The 19424-nt window shown below is 44.9% G+C and overlaps 1 protein-coding gene across 1 annotated transcript in view; it reads left to right on the top strand.

Annotated features, from left to right (window-relative positions):
* Nucleotides 1–19424, top strand: part of STARD13 (StAR related lipid transfer domain containing 13) — a 536983-nt gene that overhangs the window by 198454 nt on the left and 319105 nt on the right. Inside the window, exon 4 of the mRNA XM_073662518.1 lies at nt 10824–10857. Coding sequence (XP_073518619.1) covers nt 10824–10857 — 34 coding nt within the window. The remainder of the gene's footprint in view (nt 1–10823; nt 10858–19424) is intronic.

The following is a 19424-nucleotide window of genomic DNA, read 5'->3' as shown; positions in this document are numbered from 1 at the left end:
GACTTTTTTGGACTCTGAACAAATGTTTCAGCAACAAGTTGTTTATTATCTTCTGTACAGACTGTTTTGGGTCGACCAGTTTTTGGAGCATTAAGAATTGAGCCAGTGGCATTGAATTTGTCACGAATGCGGTAAATGGTTTGTCTCTTTGGAGCTTGAGTACCAAATGTTTCAACCCAATTTGCTCTAACGGTTTCAGCATTTTGAGATTTCCAATACTCTGTTAAAATCCATTTTCTTTGATCTGTATTTAAATTATTTGCCATTATGTGTTATCTGAATTATCTGAAAAGATTTTGTGTCACTACATTAAATTTTTTTTTAAAAAAGTGAACTCACCTACTGATAGGTTTTTAACTCCTTCATTTAAATGAACATGTGCGTCCATAAGGAGGGAGCTGAGCCCGGTCCATATTTGCTGGATCTTCTAGGTGATACCTGGCACCCACCAGTAACTATCACAGCCAAAGATAAGGCCCCCTATACACATTAGACTAAAGTCCGCTGATCCTGCCAATATCAGCAGGGTTGACCGACAGTCTAATGTGCATGGGGGCCTCAAACTCTCCCAGGATAGATGATGTCAGGGGAAAAACAAGGTTCAACATATTGAAACTTTTCCAACTACCGATCCTTTTGTTCTAAGGTAGATAAGCCGCTGCCAGAGGAATCTAGCAGCAGGTCTCTCATAGAGAGCACGGGAGCACTTGGTTGAGCGAGTATGGAGGAGTTGGGGGATGTTACACGCACGCTGCTAGGTTCAGATAGGTGCGAGACAGGTTATATGAATTCTTTGGAATCCTGGGGGAACCGTTACTCAGGGCAACCATAGACCATGTGCTGCAACTTCTCTCAGGCACACAGGGGTATTGACCCTCAGGCACAGACACGTTTCACTTGCTGTCCAAATACACTTGACAAGAGTCCTCATAAATGGTAGAACAGTAGAATTTAATAAGAAGCAGCACAGCCAATGCAAGTTAAGTCTTATGAGCAACAGGCTCCAGTGACAAACAGTACAGTTTCCTTAGCAGCAGCGCAGTTCACAGTCTTCCCCGTAGTACATGACAGCACAGTTCTATTGCAAAGGCACATTAATGAACACAGCAATCTTTACAGCACAGTGAGATGGAGGAGGGGGGGGGAGTTTGCTGAGGGAGATGATCCCTGTGACACCATTTCTTCCAGTCCTTATCTTTCTGCCTGACAATGCTCTGCACTGTTAGTTCAGGAACTCTACCTGACCTGTGCTTAGCTTCATTCTTGACTTGAATCCTTTTCACTTGCAGGGGTGCTTCTGTGAGATACAGAACACACACACCACCTTTCTCTTCGGCTTCAGACAGACAGTAAACAACTTCCCCACAATCCCTCTGGGGCTCTGCTAAAACACTCCCCTTCACCTGTGACTGTGTTAACCTTTCTAGTTGCTGAATGTTTCTGGAGCACAACACTTCCTGTCTCATGTGCTTGTGTTACTGCTAATAGTTGCTGAATGCTTTTAAAGCAACAGCACTACTTCTGCATGTCACAGGGAGATAATTATTGGCTGAACCATTGTTCTGATGATAGCTTTCTAATTTGTATTGGGGTGGATTAAGTTCTAGTCACCACAGTTGAACTACTAGATGCTGCAGTCAACGCAACATGATTACAGGGTCTCATGCCTGCTTGGGGGGACTAATGAAGGCCCCTTGTTTGCCATGTAAGAAAACCACATTCGATGCAGTGCTGCTGAAGATACATTGGATCTTTGTCATGCAGATGTGTGTTGGGAGTCTTCTTCGTGTTGGTCTATAATCTTTCTTGTTAGGGCCATAAGTGTTATGCAGCTACCATACCTTCTCTCACATTCCAAGGATGTTCCTGCTTCTGATTTTACAATCTCCATGTTGTAGTATTCTGGTATGACGGTGTGATTTGGACAGCCAGAAGTGTAATACATGTAGCTCCCGTATGATACCCTACGCTACATGAATCATCTGAACATCATGAATACTTTTTCTCAACCCATGTGAATAAGAATAGACAGGAGATTAATCTCCAGTGAAGGGCTGTAAAAAGTTCTCAGCGTTATTTAGAGAAAATATTTGCTTTAGGATTAGCGTTAAAGTGGTTTATGGGTCACGTAAACGAGCATTAGGTGAAGCTGAGGTTCAGTGATCGAAAGAAACTAACTGCAGGATTAATGCGAATGTCTGGAATGGATCAGTAAAAGTGATTTCATTCAGGAGCTTCTGGTAGACAGCTCCTTCTTACATCCACTTATGGCTTAAGAATAATGGTGGAGACTTCTGATCAATTATGGATCGACAATATTTTAAAAGCAGAAAGTGTTGTATGAAATGACTGAAATATATGTGACTAATGCCATTAGTGACACATAAGACTTAACTTCAGAATATGACAGGAAACTAATTTTTCTTATTGCCTTCCCAGTAGCTTTAGTAGACGATTTTTTACCTAAGGCTATGTGCCCATGTGGCGCCCCTGAGGGTTCAGTCGCCACAGAGTTATTGCATCTCATCCAGAGATGTGGTACCTCACTCTCAGGTAAGGAAGGAGTATGGCTCAGGACCCTAACACTACATCCACTACACCACATTTCCGGGGGACAGGGCGAGATTGCTCCTACGAGAGAGCACAGTCCCTGATCCCTGGCTGGAGTGGGGAGGAACCACTTAGAGAGGGGGAACTATGTAGTGGATGGGTGGAGGACGTAGATCCTGGAAGCACTGGAGTAGGAGCATATAAGTACGGGAACCATCTTAGATCAGTGTTCAGCTCAGTTCCAGTCAGACAGATTGAGGTGGAGACAGAGAGTTCAGTCTGAGGAGAAGTGACAGGAGCAGAGGCTCTGCATGAGCTCTGCTCCAGAGGTGGGCCAGCCAGGAGGCCTGAGCCTGAGAGGAGAGGGAGCAGTAAAGGCTCCAGGAACGAGGCGAGAAGGGACCCCAGGGATACGGGCCGTGCAGCAGGCCACCCGTACGCCCGCCGCTACTAGAAAGTAGGGGGGTCAGGCCAGATAAAGGGAACCGGTTCCTCAACTAGCAAGAACTACAAGGTTCAACTAGAAAACCGGAGGCAGCAGAACTTCAAGTACCGCAGGCCACAAGTCCACACCAGTACACTAAGAAGGTAGCCGCATAGGACCCAGGGGACGGAACACACGTCGCCCGCCAAGGCCCGAGGGTACCGGATAGAAGTGTCACTGGGTGTGAGGTGCAGGGAGAAGGCCAGAGAAAGGACACACAGAAGGGGGTCCTGCTAAATGCTCCGGAGTTACCTGGGGGTCGGCTGAACCCCTCACTGAGTAAACACAGGACGATGTGGGAAGTCGTGATCTGCAGTGATGACTTGGAATGAAACAACTGTGAGTAAAGGACCTGAGACTGCATCCCATTGACTCCGTGTTTATTACTGACTCCCTGCACTACAACCACCCTCATCTACACACGCTGCCCTGAAGCTACACTCTTCCTGTGGGGAGTTACACTACCTTAGCTGCTATACCACCAGCTTCAGAGGACTGTTCCGCAGCGGCGGTTCCTATTGACCGCATTCCACAGGTGGTGTAGTCGGACATTAACACTTATACACATAGACTACCCCTTGGTTTGACCGCCCTGGGTCACGGACCGGGTCACGGACCGGGTCACCGCCACGGTGACTACAACCCCCAGCGTCTACAGGCCCAGCTCCGGGTGCCCCACGGCCCAGGGGGCGCGTCACCCACGATGTAGAAATGCTCCGGATTTTTCCTGAGCGTTTCTGCATCTCCCTGGCAGAAAAAACGCATGCGGATTGTACATGCGGATTGTACATGCGTTTTTCCTGCCAGGGACAAGCGGATGTGAAGCGTTCTTCACATGCATTTCCGCATGCGGGTTGACAAGCGCTTTCCAAGCGATTTTAGCATCACTTGGAAAGTGCTTGACAACTTGGTCACACTATATAAATCCATGCAAACGGCATGGATTTATATAGTGTGACCGAAAGAATGGTAAAAAATAAAAAATAAATATTATACTTACCTTCCGATGGCCCCCGGAGTCCTTGCCTCTGCTTGTCGGCAGCTCGCGGTAGATTTAAGGACCGACGTCAGCGGTCGCATGACCCGTCACATGACTAAATGACGTCAGCGCAGGTCCTTCAGTCCATCTCGAGTTGCCGGCAAGTAGAGGCAAGGACTCTGGGGGCCATCAGAAGGTAAGTAAAATGTTTATTTTTTATTTTATTCTTTTTTTGACAGGTTCTATGGTACCAGGGTCTGGAGGAGAGTCTTCTCTTCTCCAGACCCGGGTACCATCCGCACATTGAAACGCATGGATTCCGCATGTACAGATGCAGTGATGCGTAATCCATGCGTTCCAATGCAAGTCAATGGCAGCGAAAACGCTGCGTTTCCGCAAAATTAATGATAGTGCTGCGGATTTTTCCGCAACAATAATCCGCACCGGAAATTTCCGCAGCATGTGCACAGCACATGCGGATTTTCATTGGGGAACATGGCAGGCCTTCTACCAAGCGTTTTTTAAGTGTTTCTGCAACAGAATTGCCGCTGCGGAAACGCTTAAAAAACGCATAGTGGGCACACAGCCTAAATCATTTATATCACAGGTTAGGATTTGTGCACACGGAATGTTTTTGCTGAGATTTTGAAGCAGAATCTGAGCGGAAACTCTAAGTTTTTAAGGAGTTTTGGAAAGTTTCCGCTTAGTTTCTACTCCGCAAACTCTTGAAAAATGGATACATAATGTCCTTAATCCAATGGCAGAGCTGCTGGAGTTTTCTTTCACAATGGCACTTCAGAAAAATGCCGGCATCTTTTTGCTGAATTGGCTCCAGCAGCAGCTTAGCTGTCGTTTTCAACGCTGACGTCTTTTTCCAAACGAAGCCGCCCATGAAATGAACATGTTACTTCTTTTAATTGCTTAACAGTTTTCAAACTGTGAAGAGATTAAAAGAAGAAGACTGAAAATGTGCACAGCACTATCGTTTTTACATTGCTGTGCATTGTGTTCATTTTTTTGCAGTGGTTCTCTGGCGCTTTTTCAGGCGGATTCCAGGCGCAAACCACCTCAAAAAGACATCATGTACACATACCCTTACATGGACTTGTACCAAGGCAAGTTTAGGAAAACAGCACAGTGAAGCTAAGGTTTCCTGGACAAATTTGTACATTTTGGTAAGACAGAAGAATGAGACCCTAGTCTGCGGAAAGCCACCTTGTGTTTTATATTGCCTTGACCTTTATTGAACTGCAAGGCAAATTTATACAGACTGGGTTTATGCACAACGTTGTGCACACAGTGTCCTTAATTGAGATGATCAAATTGATTCCTAACTAGTGATGAGCGAGCACTAAAATGCTCGGGTGCTCGAAGCTCGGGTCGAGCACATTGGAATACTCGGGTGCTCGACCTGAGCAACGAGCCCAATATAAGTCTATATAAAACTCGAGCATTTTTCTGGCGGTCCTCCCCGGCAGTCTGCAGAAGGTCAAAAATTGCCCAAATCGATGGGAGCAGTGCTCAATTAAACGTCAGGCAGGCAGAATATATAGGCAGACAGGCAGGCAGGGTATATAGGAGGGTGCATGAAAAACATAGCAGGGCACTTGGAACACACTAGTGCCCTCCGATTTTCATGCACCCGTCTCGTTAAAAAAGCCGGCCGGCAATTCATCAGCGGCATACACCGGTACCCGACAATTTAGAACAGAAAGAATAGAGCATCACACATAGATTAGATAGATAGAAACACATCAGTCACATATATAATAAGTACAGTGATAGTGTTGATTACTGTACTTGTCATTTAGTGTTAAAATAAAGGATTTATTAAAAAAAAAATTGTCGTGGGGTTCCCCGTAATTTTAGTCTCTAGCGGAGGTTAAGCAGACGGCTGGGGCAGATGTTTGAAGCCTGGGAAGGGGGTAATACCCACGGAGCTTCCCAGGCTACTAATATCAGCCCCCAGCTGAATACCTAGCCTTTACTAGCTATTAAAATGGGGGACCCAAAAAAAAATGACGTGGGGTCCCCCCTATTTTAATAGCTAGCAAAGGCTAGGCAGACAGCTGGGGGCTGATATTAATAGCCCAGGAAGGGTGCCATGAATATTGGGCCCCTCCCAGGCTAGAAACACCAGCAGTCAGCCGCCCCAGGAATGGCGCATCCATAGGATGCGCCAATTCTGGCACTTAGCCTCGCTCTTCCCACTGACCTGTAGCAGTGGCAGTGGGGTAATAGGGTTGGGGTTGATGTCAGCTTATAATGCCAGCTGACATCAAGCCCAGGTTAGTAATGGAGAGGCGTCTATAATACACCCCCATTACTAACCCCATAGTCAAAGTTAAAAAAAAACACAAACACCCAGAATAAAGTTCTTTAATTGAAATAAACACACAATTCTTTAATGTTCTAAATTAAACTCTACTTACCTTCACGCCCATTCCAGCTGAAGCCAACGATCTCCTGCAATAAAAATAAAATAATAAACCAACCTCATCCTTACCTTTCCATGGTTCCCAGGACAGCTTCAGCTCTGCTACATCGAGATGACAGGCTGGACCGCAGCAGAACGCTACCATACAGCTTGCCATGCCGCAGACACTGAGAAGCTTCTCAGTGAAGCTCCTCAATGTCTCGCTGTGATGACATCCAGATGAGCAGAGTTCATGTCCAGTGAACTCAGCTCACCTCATGCACGTCACTGACAGCGTAGGCGAATTCTCCTGCGCATGCAGTGAGCACAGGAGAATTCTACCACGCTGGGATGGCATTGAGATGACAGGCTGGATGGCAGCTGAGCGCTGCCATCCAGCATGCCATCCTTCATAGACACTGCAGAGCGCAGGCATGCTTGCGCTCTGCTGTGTCTCTGAAGGATGACAAGCTGGATGGCAGCGCTCAGCTGCCATCCAGCCTGTCATCAGAATGCCATCCCAGCGTGGGAGAATTCTCCTGCTCAAGCGCTGAGAGCAGGAGAATTCTCCCACGCTGGAATGGCATTGAGATCACAGGCTGGATCGCAGCTGAGCGCTGCCATCCAGCATGCCATCCTTCATAGACACTGTAGAGCGCAGGCATGCTTGCGCTCTGCAGTGTCTCTGAAGGATGACAAGCTGGATTGCAGCGCTCAGCTGCGATCCAGCCTGTCATCTCAATGTCATCTCAGCGTGGGAGAATTCTCCTGCGCTCAGGAGAATTCTCCCACGCTGTCAGTGACGTGCATGAGGTGAGCTGAGTTCATTGGACATGAACTCGGCTTATCTGGATGCCGTCATAGCGAGACACTGAGGAGCGCAAGCATGCCTGCGCTTCTCAGTGTCTGCGGCATGGCAAGCTGGATGGCAGCGTTCTGCTGCGGTCCAGCCTGTCATCTCGATGTAGCAGAGCTGAAGCTGTCCTGGGAACCAAGGAAAGGTAAGGATGAGGTTGCTTTATTATTTTACTTTTATTGCAGAAGACATTGGCTTCAGCTGGAATGGGCGTGATGGTAAGTAGAGTTTAATTTAGAATATTAAAGGAATGTGTATTTATTTCAATTAAAGGACTTTATTCTGGGTGTTGTGTTTTTTTAAAATATTTTACTAGAAATTCATGGTGGTCATGTCTAATATTAGCGTGACCCCATGAATTTCGGGCTTAGGGCCAGCTGATAATTCTCCCACGCTGTCACTGGCGTGCATGAGGTGAGCTGAGTTCATTGGACATGAACTCGTTTCATCTGGATGCCGTCACAGCCAGACACTGAGGAGCGCAAGCATGCCTGCGCTTCTCAGTGTCTGCGGCATGGCAAGCTGGATGGCAGCTTTCGGCTGCGATCCAGCCTGTCATGTGAATATAGCAGACCTGGAGCCGTCCTGGGAACCATGGAAAGGTAAGGATGAGGTTGGTTTATTATTTTATTTTTATTGCAGGAGATCGTTGGCTTCAGCTGGAATGGGCGTGATGGTAAGTATAGTTTAATTTAGAACATTAAAGAATTGTGTGTTTATTTCAATTAAAGGACTCTATTCTGGGTGTTTGTGTTTTTTTTTAACTTTGACTATGGGGTTAGTAATGGGGGTGTATTATAGACGCCTCTCCATTACTAACCTGGGCTTGATGTCAGCTGGCATTATAAGCTGACATCAACCCCAGCCCTATTACCCCACTGCCACCGCTACAGGGCAGTGGGAAGAGTGAGGCTAAGTGCCAGAATTGGCGCATCCTTCCTGGGCTATTAATATCAGCTCCCAGCTGTCTGCCTAGCCTTTGCTAGCTATTAAAATAGGGGGGGCCCCACGTCATTTTTTTTTTGGGTCCCCCATTTTAATAGCTAGTAAAGGCTAGGTATTCAGCTGGGGGCTGATATTAGTAGCCTGGGAAGCTCCGTGGGTATTACCCCCTTCCCAGGCTTCAAACATCTGCCCCAGCCGTCTGCTTAACCTCCGCTAGAGACTAAAATTACGGGGAACCCCACGCCAATTTTTTTTTAACAAATCCTTTATTTTAACACTAAATGACAAGTACAGTAACCAACAATATCACTGTACTTATTATAGATGTGACTGACATGTTTCTATCTATCTAATCTATGTGTGATGCTCTATTCTTTCTGTTCTAAATTGTCGGGTACCGATGCTGAATTGCCGGCCGGCTTTTTTAAAGAGACAGGTGCATGAAAACACTATTATTTTTTTAAATAAATCCTTTAACAGTAAATGACAAGTACAGTAAGCAACACTGTCACTGTACTTATTATATATGTGACTGACATGTTTCTATCTATCTAATCTATGTGTGATGCTCTATTCTTTCTGTTCTAAATTGTCGGATACCGGTGTATGCCGCTGCTGAATTGCCGGCTTTTCATGTTTCACTGTGAGCACTGTTCCCATCGATTTGGGCAATGACTGTAATGCCACAACCACCATGGCTGTGGCATTGCAGTGAGTTGCAGACAATCCCTGCATGATTGGTGCTCTAAATAGCGCCAGACATGCAGGACGGGGACCCGAGCTCCCGCCCGAGCATCGCGCAAGTACTCGGCGAGCTCCGAGCATCTCGAGTACTGAGATGCTCGGGCGAGTACCGAGCAGTGGCGAGCATGCTCGCTCATCACTATTCCTAACCAATCAATTCATTCTGAAAAATCTGGATTTGCTGTACCTTTATAAATAAATTCCATTTAATCTAAATGGGAGATAAAGTGCTATACTCAACAGCAGCCACTAAGCAATATACACAGCAGCAGTGTTTTTCCAGTACATTGTTTAGTTTCATCATCTACCGGAGTGGTTTTCAGCTGATCGGTGGGGGTACTGGGTGTTGGACCAACATTAATGTCATATAGATGACCTATCCAATGGATAGGCCAGCAATAAGTCAGTCCTGGACAACCCCTTTAAGTAATAAGTAAAATGATACAGCTGTGTAGTTATACGGGTGCAAAGGTAGCAATCGCACCCATATCCCAATTCTCAAAACCCCCTTTGCCACATAATATTATAAACTAAATGTGAAAGGTATGGGACCCTTTCACAGATTTTGCAGTAAGGACCAGGAGCTTCAAAATATATTCCTTTAATGATATGTAGGGTTATTCATTCGTACAGTTTTTTAACACCATTGGTTAACAGAAGTCCATGTATGTAGGGATGAGCGGACCTCTAGAAGTTCGGGTTCTGGTACCCGACCCGAACTTTATTCCAAAGTTTGGTTTAGGTACCAGAACTGTACCCGAATTTGAACCTGAACCTCATTAAAAACATGGGGAACCATCTCTCTTTTACCCTGGAATTCTGAACACTGCAGCGTACTTCTGGGGAAAGTCCATGTTCAGTGGTTAACATTAACTGTCCGGTACGAACGCTGAACTTTTATGTCGGGGTCCGCTCATCGCTACATACGTATATGCACACATCAGACTTGTAGATATCTCATACACTACATGGAGGTTCTTGAGAGCTGACACAGCACCTAAATGACACTAATGTTAACCACATACTTTTCATTTTAGTCTGCTGATAATCTGATCTCTAACGGTGTTCATACACCTTATATGTAAGTCAGCCGAACCTGGTTATTTTAGAATAACCAGACCATTATCAGGGGCATACGGACTCTTTGCCATCTGCATTTGTCTTGGAAAGAAGGATTGGATCTCGGATTTTATTTCTTTTGATCCTTTGTTCTCACGGGAGTAAACTGCGGTCGGACCCAAGGCACCTACCAGTAATACTTCCTTTGGCTCAGGCGAGCCAAGTGTTCATGTGCCTGGAGACATTGAGAGCAATAACAATTGGTCGACTTATCTTTCAGTCAACAGCTGTTTGAGATGCATGGACATCTTTAAAGGGTTGTCCATAAAAAAAATGAAAAAATATTTGCATTAAAAAGGAGTGATAGTCAAATTGCCTGGTTTCCTCCCGGTCTTTCCTTACTGCTATCAGTGATTGGTCAAGAAGTCATTTCCTGGGTGTTGAGAGGTACCAGGAGGTAAAGACCAGCGGAAATACAGGAAAAGTTGAAATGTAAACTGCAAGGGATTGGAGTGATGAACATCACTTCTTCATGTTTTTTGTCTTTTTGACCATTAAGAAAAAATCCTAACTGAACAACCCCTTTAAAGGTCTACAAGATGGATAGAGTCAACAGGGTAGATTAATCTAATCGGATCCCAAGTGGATATTTGTAGCAGAGGTGTCTGCGGTATGTGACAGCTGCTTGTCCTCACCTGCTGTATTATTATGCATGTTAGGCGTAACCAAACTAAATGTTACAGATTATTGTAAATGTAGGTATTTATGTGTTGTTTCTGTTGGTTCCTAGGTGCATGCTGAAACCCTGGACTATAGAGTGGCTGGTAAGTGAGTTTATATTATTCTATGGAGGTGCTGGTACATTATTTTATAGGCCTCATAGCAAAAATGGAACAGTTATCCAAAGCGTCAAGTCAAACTCCAGTAGAATCCTCTGGTGGGCCACCACCACCCTCTTATATGAGCAGTACTTGGCACAATACACTTGAATCACTATGTACAGACAGAGGCAGCATCTTATTCATTTACTAATCTACCCAGTTCATTGCTATATCAATTTGTGAGTGAGGATAATGTCATATTTGCACGTAGTTGAAAAGTGGGGCCCTGGAGTTGGTTACTGGTGGGCCCTTGGCATCCCAGTCCGACACTGTTACATGGGTTGTGTCTAGTATTGCTCAACCCAAATCATTCTAAAAAATAATAATACAATAAGATGCAATACACAGCACAGCCATGGACAATCGTGGTGCAGTGTCTGAAAAAAAAAAGTGCAGTACCTTTTGTACATAGCAGCAGGAATATAAATTCTTCCTATACACTGTGTTTCAAATTATTATGCAAATAATATTTTCTCAGATTTTCCCAAATTACCTATATGAATTGCAGTCATTGTAATTTTCCAGTCAAATAACTATTAGAGTACAATTGAAAGGTTTTTGTACAAACTGCCTATGATAACAGTATATTTAAAAAAAAAAAAAAAAACTCAAACTGCACTCAAAATGCATGTTCCAAATTATTACGCACAGCAGAATTTTCAACCTTTTCATTTTAATAAAGAACCAAAAAATGGTATTTTTTTTAAAATAATAAGCATTAGCAGGTTATTACAAACTGAAATCAAACAGTTTTCAACTCAAAACTTTATTCTAGGTGATGTTACATTTGCACATAGGACCGCTTGTTCGAAAGGAGCTTCTGAACTTTCTCGTCCATTGAATTTGTCAGGTTTTGGATGGTTTCTGCTTCAATTGTTTTGCATGAGGACAGAATACCCTCCCAGAGCTGTTGCTTAGATGTGAACTGCCTCCCGCCATCATAGACACTCCTTTTGATGATGCTCCAGAGGTTCTCAATGGGGTTGAGGTCAGGGGAGCATGGGTGCCACACCATAAGTTTGTCCCCTTTTATGCTCATAGCAGCCAGAGATGCAGATGTGTTATGTGCAGCATGAGACGGGGCATTATCATGCATGAAATGATCTCGATGGTCCAGATGGATGGAGTGGAGGATGGCTGGTTGATGGACACCCCATGCAAACACGGCTACGGCGCTAACAAGGAGGAGGTGGAGTAATGTTTTAGGCTGGAATCATGGGGAGAGAGATTGTCGGCCCTTTTAGGATCCCTGAAGGGGTAAAGATGAACTCCATAATGTATGTTGAGTTTCACAAACAGCACTTCCTTCCATGGTTCAAGAAGAAGAACCGTGCATTCCGTAGCAAGATCATTTTCATGCATGATGATGCCCCGTCTCATGCTGCACATAACACATCTGCATCTCTGGCTGCTATGAGCATAAAAGGGGACAAACTTATGGTGTGGCACCCATGCTCCCCTGACCTCAACCCCATTGAGAACCTCTGGAGCATCATCAAAAGGAGTGTCTATGATGGCGGGAGGCAGTTCACATCTAAGCAACAGCTCTGGGAGGGTATTCTGTCCTCATGCAAAACAATTGAAGCAGAAACCATCCAAAACCTGACAAATTCAATGGACGAGAGAGTTCAGAAGCTCCTTTCGAACAAGCGGTCCTATGTGCAAATGTAACATCACCTAGAATAAAGTTTTGAGTTGAAAACTGTTTGATTTCAGTGTGTAATAACCTGCTAATGCTTATAATTTCAAAAATGACCATTTTTTGTTCTTTATTAAAATGAAAAGGTTGAAAACTCTGCTGTGCATAATAATTTGAAACATGCATTTTGAGTGCAGTTTGAGTTTTTTATTTTTTTTTTAATATACTGTTATCATAGGCAGTTTGTACAAAAACCTTTCAATTGTACTCTAATAGTTATTTGACTGGAAAATTACAATGACTGCAATTCATATAGGTAATTTGGGAAAATCTGAGAAAATATTATTTGCATAATAATTTGGAACACAGTGTATTAGGCCAAATGACCATTTATAAAAATTCTAGACCTGTAAATTAAAATAAAGAAAAAAATCTAATTCAAACACTTTCCAATTTGCAAACTTTGAAACAATATTACTACAACTTAGTAATTCACCCTAATGTTCTCTCCATGTCATGAAACTTTACAACTTACAAGAAGGGCCAGTGCTTAGTCTTGACCAACTAATACGAAGGTAGGTTACTGATGCAGCAAGCTTCCTCCCAGCTAATCAATCAGCCCGAGCACTGCCAGCTAGTCTAAAACTTTAATTTACAGAATAAAGAAATGGAAAAGGGGAAACAAAAAGCATGCCACCAGGAAAATAAGTATGATTCTGCTAGTGGGGGTAGTGGGTTAGTGGGGGTCTTGTTAGTGGGGTGACTTGGGGTGCCTGTCCCTCTGGGGTGCTCTAACAGAGTACTGGGCAACCTGCCTGATCTAATAGTATGAGTGTCGCCAAAAGGCTGTAAACCCTCCTGGTGCACTACATGTCTGGCCTAATTCAGACGTCCAGTTTTTGCATACGGGTGCTATCCGAGGTTTTCATAGATAGCACTCGTACCTGTGATAGTCCATGGGGCCATTCACACGTTTGTGATTTTTCCAGGACCAAGTGGTTAGTGGGAAATCGAGGCAACATGTCCAATTTTGATCTGAAAGTCGGATGACATCAGAGTGCTGTCCGATTTTTCTGGACTGTCAGATAGGAAAAGGTGGAGAAACTTTTTTTTTTCCTCTACGTACGAGAAAAACTGATGAAACTTGGACCACACTCTGATCAAAGTCTGATCAAAATAATCAATCCGTTTTTCTCGTACGTGAGAAAAACGGATGCCTGAATGAAGCCTATCTATGTGACTGGCACCAAATACAACCCCTGGCAAAAATTATGGAATCACTGGGCTCGGAGGATGTTCATTCAGTTGTTTAATGTTGTTGAAAAAAAGCAGATCACAGACAAGGCACAAAACTAAAGTCATTTTTAATGGCAACTTTAGGGCTTCAAGAAACACTAAAAGAAATCAAGATTAAAAAAAGTGGTACTCAGTAAGGGTAATTTTTTTCAGACCAAGCACAGGGAAAAAATTATGGAATCACTCAATTCTGAGGAAAAAATTATGGAATCATGAAAAACAAACACACAAAACAACACTCCAGTACATCACTAGTATTTTGTTGCACCACCTCTGGCTTTAATAACAGCTTGCAGTCTCTGAGGCATGGACTTAATGAGTGACAAACAGTACTCTTCATCAATCTGGCTCCAACTTTCTCTGACTGCTGTTGCCAGATCAGCTTTGCAGGTTGGAGCCTTGTCATGGACCATTTTCTTCAACTTCCACTAAAGATTTTCAATTGGATTGAGATCCGGACTATTTACAGGCCATGACATTGACCTTATGTGTCTTCTTTCAAGGAATGTTTTAACTGTTTTTGCTCTATGGTAGGATGCATTATCATCTTGAAAAATGATGTCATCATCCCCAAACATCATTTCAATTGATGGGATAAGAAAACTGTCCAAAATATCAATGTAAACTTGGGCATTTATTGAAGATGTAATGACAGCCATCTCCCCAGTGCCTTTACATGACATGCAGCCCCATATCATCAATGACTGTGGAACTTTGCATGTTCTCTTCATGCAGTCATCTTTATAAATCTCATTGGATCGGCACCAAACAAAAGTTCCAGCATCATCACCTTGCCCAATGCAGATTCGCAATTCATCACTGAATATGACTTTCATTCAGTCATCCACAGTCCACGATTGCTTTTCCTTAGCCCATTGTAACCTTGTTTTTTTCTGTTTAGGTGTTAATGATGGCTTATGTTTGGCTTTTCTGTATGTAAATCCCATTTCCTTTAGGCGGTTTCTTACAGTTCGGTCACAGACATTGACTCCAGTTTCCTCCCATTCGTTCCTCATTTGTTTTGTTGCGCATTTCCTGTTTTGGAGACAGATTGCTTTAAGTTTCTAGTCTTGACGCTTTGATGTCTTCCTTGGTCTACCAGTATGTTTGCCTTTAACAACCTTCCCATATTGTTTGTATTTGGTCCAGATTTTAGACACAGCTAACTGTGAACAACCAACTTTTTTTGCAACATTGCGTGATTATTTACCTTCTTTTAAGAGTTTGATAATCCTCTCCTTTGTTTCAATTGACATCTCTCGTGTTGGAGCCATGATTCATGTCAGTCCACTTGGTGCAACAGCTCTCCAAGGTGTGATCACTCCTTTTTAGATGCCGATAGTGTTGAGCATTCCGATACTGAAATATCGGGTATCGGCCGATATTCGCGGTATCGGAATTCCGATACTTAATTCCGATACTTTTACAATATCGAATACCGGAATCGGAAGTTCCCATAATGCCTGCGCTCTGCAGTGTCTCTGAAGTTTGACAAGCTGGATGGCAGCGCTCAGCTGAGATCCAGCCTGTCATCAGAATGCCATCCCAGCGTGGGAGAATTCTCCTGATCGATTAAAAGCCGGCAGGCGGTAAAAAGCCGCCGGCTTTTAAACAATCACACAGCCCCATACTGCTTCCCCGCAGCCTCCCACCCCGATCCTCCGCTCCCCTCGCCACCTCCCATCCCGATCGTAAGTTAGGACCGGGCGGGGAGCGCAGCACCAAGGAGCGGGGAGCGAAGGACCCGGGCGGGGAAGCCGGCAGTGAAAAGACTTCACCGCCGGCTTTCCCGTTCTGTGCTGCGCTCTCCCGCCGGTTATTTCAAATGAACAGCTGAGGTATCAGGTGATGCTGATCAGCTGTTCATTTGAAGTCGCCGCGGTGCCCTGAGAGGGTTCACGTGAGTTCATGCTTGACTGCATTGCATGAACTCACATGAACTTTCCCACGGCGGCACAGGTCAGCCTCACCTCCCAGACGATCAGCCCGTCATGATTGGTGTGTGTGGGTGTCTGTGCGCGGTGTCTGCGAGTGTGTGCGGGGTGTCTGTGCGTGTGTCTGCGAGTGGGTGCGGTGTCTGTGCGATGTCTGCGGGTGTGTGCGTGCAGGCAGACATAGGCCGATGTGACACTACTACTCCCATCGGCCTATGTCTGTCCCCCGTCCACTCGTGCCAGCAGGATCTGCTCGATGGGAGCAGTAGTTCCCATCAGCCTGATCCTGCTATTTAAATTGCCCTACTGTGTCCCCAATAAATTTTAAATACATTTCATTGGTGGCCAGTGGTTACCTAAAATAAATTAGTTTATACATTACCTGTCCCCGCCGATCGCCACCTAAAATAAAGTAAAAAATAAAAAACTACACCTATACTCACCTAGACACCTAATTCCCCGAAGCCATCGATCTTCTGTAATAAAATATAAAATAATAAACCACAACCTTATCCTTACCCCTCCGTAGTAGTCCACGAGTGTCCCACGATGATCTCCAGTTTAGAGCAGCCACATAGAATGTGACCGCTCTGAACCGCCGCCGCCGCTAGAATAACGGGGCCATAAAGCAGCCCCGTCATTGCATAAGCGGGTTCGCCGGAGTTCAGGCAGCGCTGCTCCGGTTAGCTCCTTTACGGCCCTGCTGTATCGTGAGAAATTCCCACGGTACAGCAGTGCCGTAAAGGAGGTCTCCGGAGCTGCGCTGCCTGAATGCACTCCGGTGACCTCAGTCAGTGGCTCCCGCTGCCGGGAGCGGACGTGTTCCCGGCAGTGTGAGCTTACAGCAGCCATGCACAGCTGTCATCATCTCCAGATGTGACAGCTGTGCATGGGAGATCAGCGCAGGAACGTGGACAGGTAACTATTTTTTTTTAGTAAACTAAGAATTAAATAAAATTGTGTGTTTTATTTCAAATAAATTATTTTTTTCTGGGTGTAGTGTGTTTTTTCTTTTTAACACTTTGTAGGTTAGTAATGGGGGTGTCTTATAGACGCCCATCATTACTAACCAGGGCTTCATGGCAGCTGGCGCTGACATGAACCCCACCACTATTACCCCCTGCCACCGCACCAGGGCAGCGTGGAAGAGCGAGGCTAAGTGCCAGAGTTGGCGCATCCTATGGATGCGCCATTTCTGGGGCGGCTGACGGCTGGTGTTTCTAGCCTGGGAGGGGGCCAATATTCATGGCACCCTTCCTGGGCTATTAATATCAGCCCCCAGCTGTCCGCCTAGCCTTTGCTAGCTATTAAATAGGGGGGACCCCACGTCATTTTTTTGGGGGGGGTCCCCCATTTTAATAGCTATTAAAGGCTAGGTATTCAGCTGGGGGCTGATATTAGTAGTCTGGGAAGCTCCGTGGGTATTACCCACTTCCCAGGCTTCAAACATCTGCCCCAGCCATCTGCTTAACCTCCGCTAGAGACTAAAATTATGGGGGATCCCACGCCAATTTTTTTTAAAATAAATCCTTTATTTTAACACTAAATGACATTTGAGGAGTTAATAAAGATGCAGTCCCTAAATTATTATTTATTTTTTAATTAATTTTTCCCAAAAATTTTGACGTGCGCTTCGCCATATTTTTGTATGCCAGCCAGGTACAGCATCCAGCTTCTATGAACGCGCCATTTTCCGGGGTGGCTGTGGACTGCAATTTGCACCGGGGGGGGCAGAAAGCTTGGGCCTCCCTGAGCTGCAGATTCCAGCCCCCAGCTGCCTAGTTGTACCTGGCTGGACACACAAATAGGGCGAAGCCCCACGTATTTTTTTTAAAAATTATTTCATGAAATTCATGAAATAATAAAGAAAAAAAGGGCTTCCCTATATTGTTGTGTCTGGCCAGGTACAAATAGGCAGCTGGTGGTTGGGCGCAGCCCGTTCCTGCCTGCTGTACCTGGCTGGACACAAATATAGTGCGAAGCCCCACGTCAATTTTTTTTTAATTATTTCATGAATTTCATGAAATAATTAAAAAAAAAATACGTGGGGCTTCGCCCTATTTTTGTGTGCAGCCAGGTACAACTAGGCAGATGGGGGCTGGAATCCGCAGCGCAGGGAGGCCCAAGCTTTCTGGGCCCCACCCGCTGCAAATTGCAGTCCGCAGCCGCCCCAGAAAATGGCGCGTTCATAGAAGCGCCATCTTCTGGCGCTATACCCAACTCATCCAGGGCCCTGGTGCGGTGGCTCACTGGGTAATAAAGGGGTTAAGGCCAGCTTGGCATTATCAGCTGGCCCTAAGCCTGAAATTCATGGGGTCACGCCAATATTAGACATGACCACCATGAATTTCTAGTAAAGTATTTAAAAAAAACACAAACACCCAGAAAAAAGTCCTTTAATTGAAATAAACACACAATTCTTTATTGTTCTAAATTAAACTCTACTTACCATCACGCCCATTCCAGCTGAAGCCAACGATCTCCTGCAATAAAAGTAAAATAATAAAGCAACCTCATCCTTACCTTTCCATGGTTCCCACGACAGCTTCAGCTCTGCTACATCGAGATGACAGGCTGGACCGCAGCAGAACGCTGCCATCCAGCCTGTCATCCCGCAGACACTGAGAAGCACAGGCATGCTTGCGCTCCTCAGTGTCTCTCTGTGACGGCATAAAGATGAGCCGAGGTCATGTCCAATGAACTCGGCTCACCTCATGCACGTCACTGACAGCGTGGGAAAATTCTCCTGCACTCAGCGCTTCAGCGTGAGAATTTTCCCACGCTGTCAGTGACGTGAATGAGGTGAGGTCATGTCCAGTGAACTCAGCTCACCTCATGCACGTCACTGACAGCGTGGGAAAATTGTCACGCTGAAGCGCTGAGTGCTGGAGAATTTTCCCACGCTGTCAGTGACGTGCATGAGGTGAGCCGAGTTCATTGGACATGACCTCGGCTGTCTGCCTAGCCTTTGCTAGCTATTAAATTAGGGGGGACCCCACGTCATTTTTTTGAGGGGGTCCCCCATTTTAATAGCTAGTAAAGGCTAGGTATTCAGCTGGGGGCTCATATTAGTAGCCTGGGAAGCTCCGTGGGTATTACCCCCTTCCCAGGCTTCAAACATCTGCCCCAGCCGTCTGCTTAACCTCCGCTAGAGACTAAAATTAAGGGGAACCCCACGCCAATTTTTTTTTAAATAAATCCTTTATTTTAACACTAAATGACAAGTACAGTAAGCAACACTGTCACTGTACTTCATATATATGTGACTGACATGTTTCTATCTATCTAATCTATGTGTGAAGCTCTATTCTTTCTGTTCTAAATTGTCGGGTACCAGTGTATGCCGCTGATGAATTGCCGGCTTTTCATGTAATACATTCTACATTATTCTTAGTTGTTTTCCTTCATGTAGAATTAACCTACAGGGAAAGAAAGGGTTTATTTTCATTCCGATATTTGTGTCCCATTGACTTGCATTGGTTTCCGGTATCGGAATCGGCGATATCCGATACTTTTTGGGTATCGGTCCGATCCAATCCGATACGATATTTCCTGATATCGGAAGGTATCGCTCAACACTAGATGCCGACTAACGAGCAGATCTAATTTGATGCAAGTGTTAGTTTTGGAAATGATAATGT

This window comes from Phyllobates terribilis, unplaced genomic scaffold (assembly GCF_046119375.1).
Source record: "Phyllobates terribilis strain yellow unplaced genomic scaffold, ASM4611937v1 Scaffold_2__4_contigs__length_985480577, whole genome shotgun sequence".
Taxonomy (NCBI): domain Eukaryota; kingdom Metazoa; phylum Chordata; class Amphibia; order Anura; family Dendrobatidae; genus Phyllobates; species Phyllobates terribilis.
The sequence above is the reverse complement of the archived record's forward strand: the minus strand, read 5'-3'. Positions and strand labels throughout refer to the sequence as shown.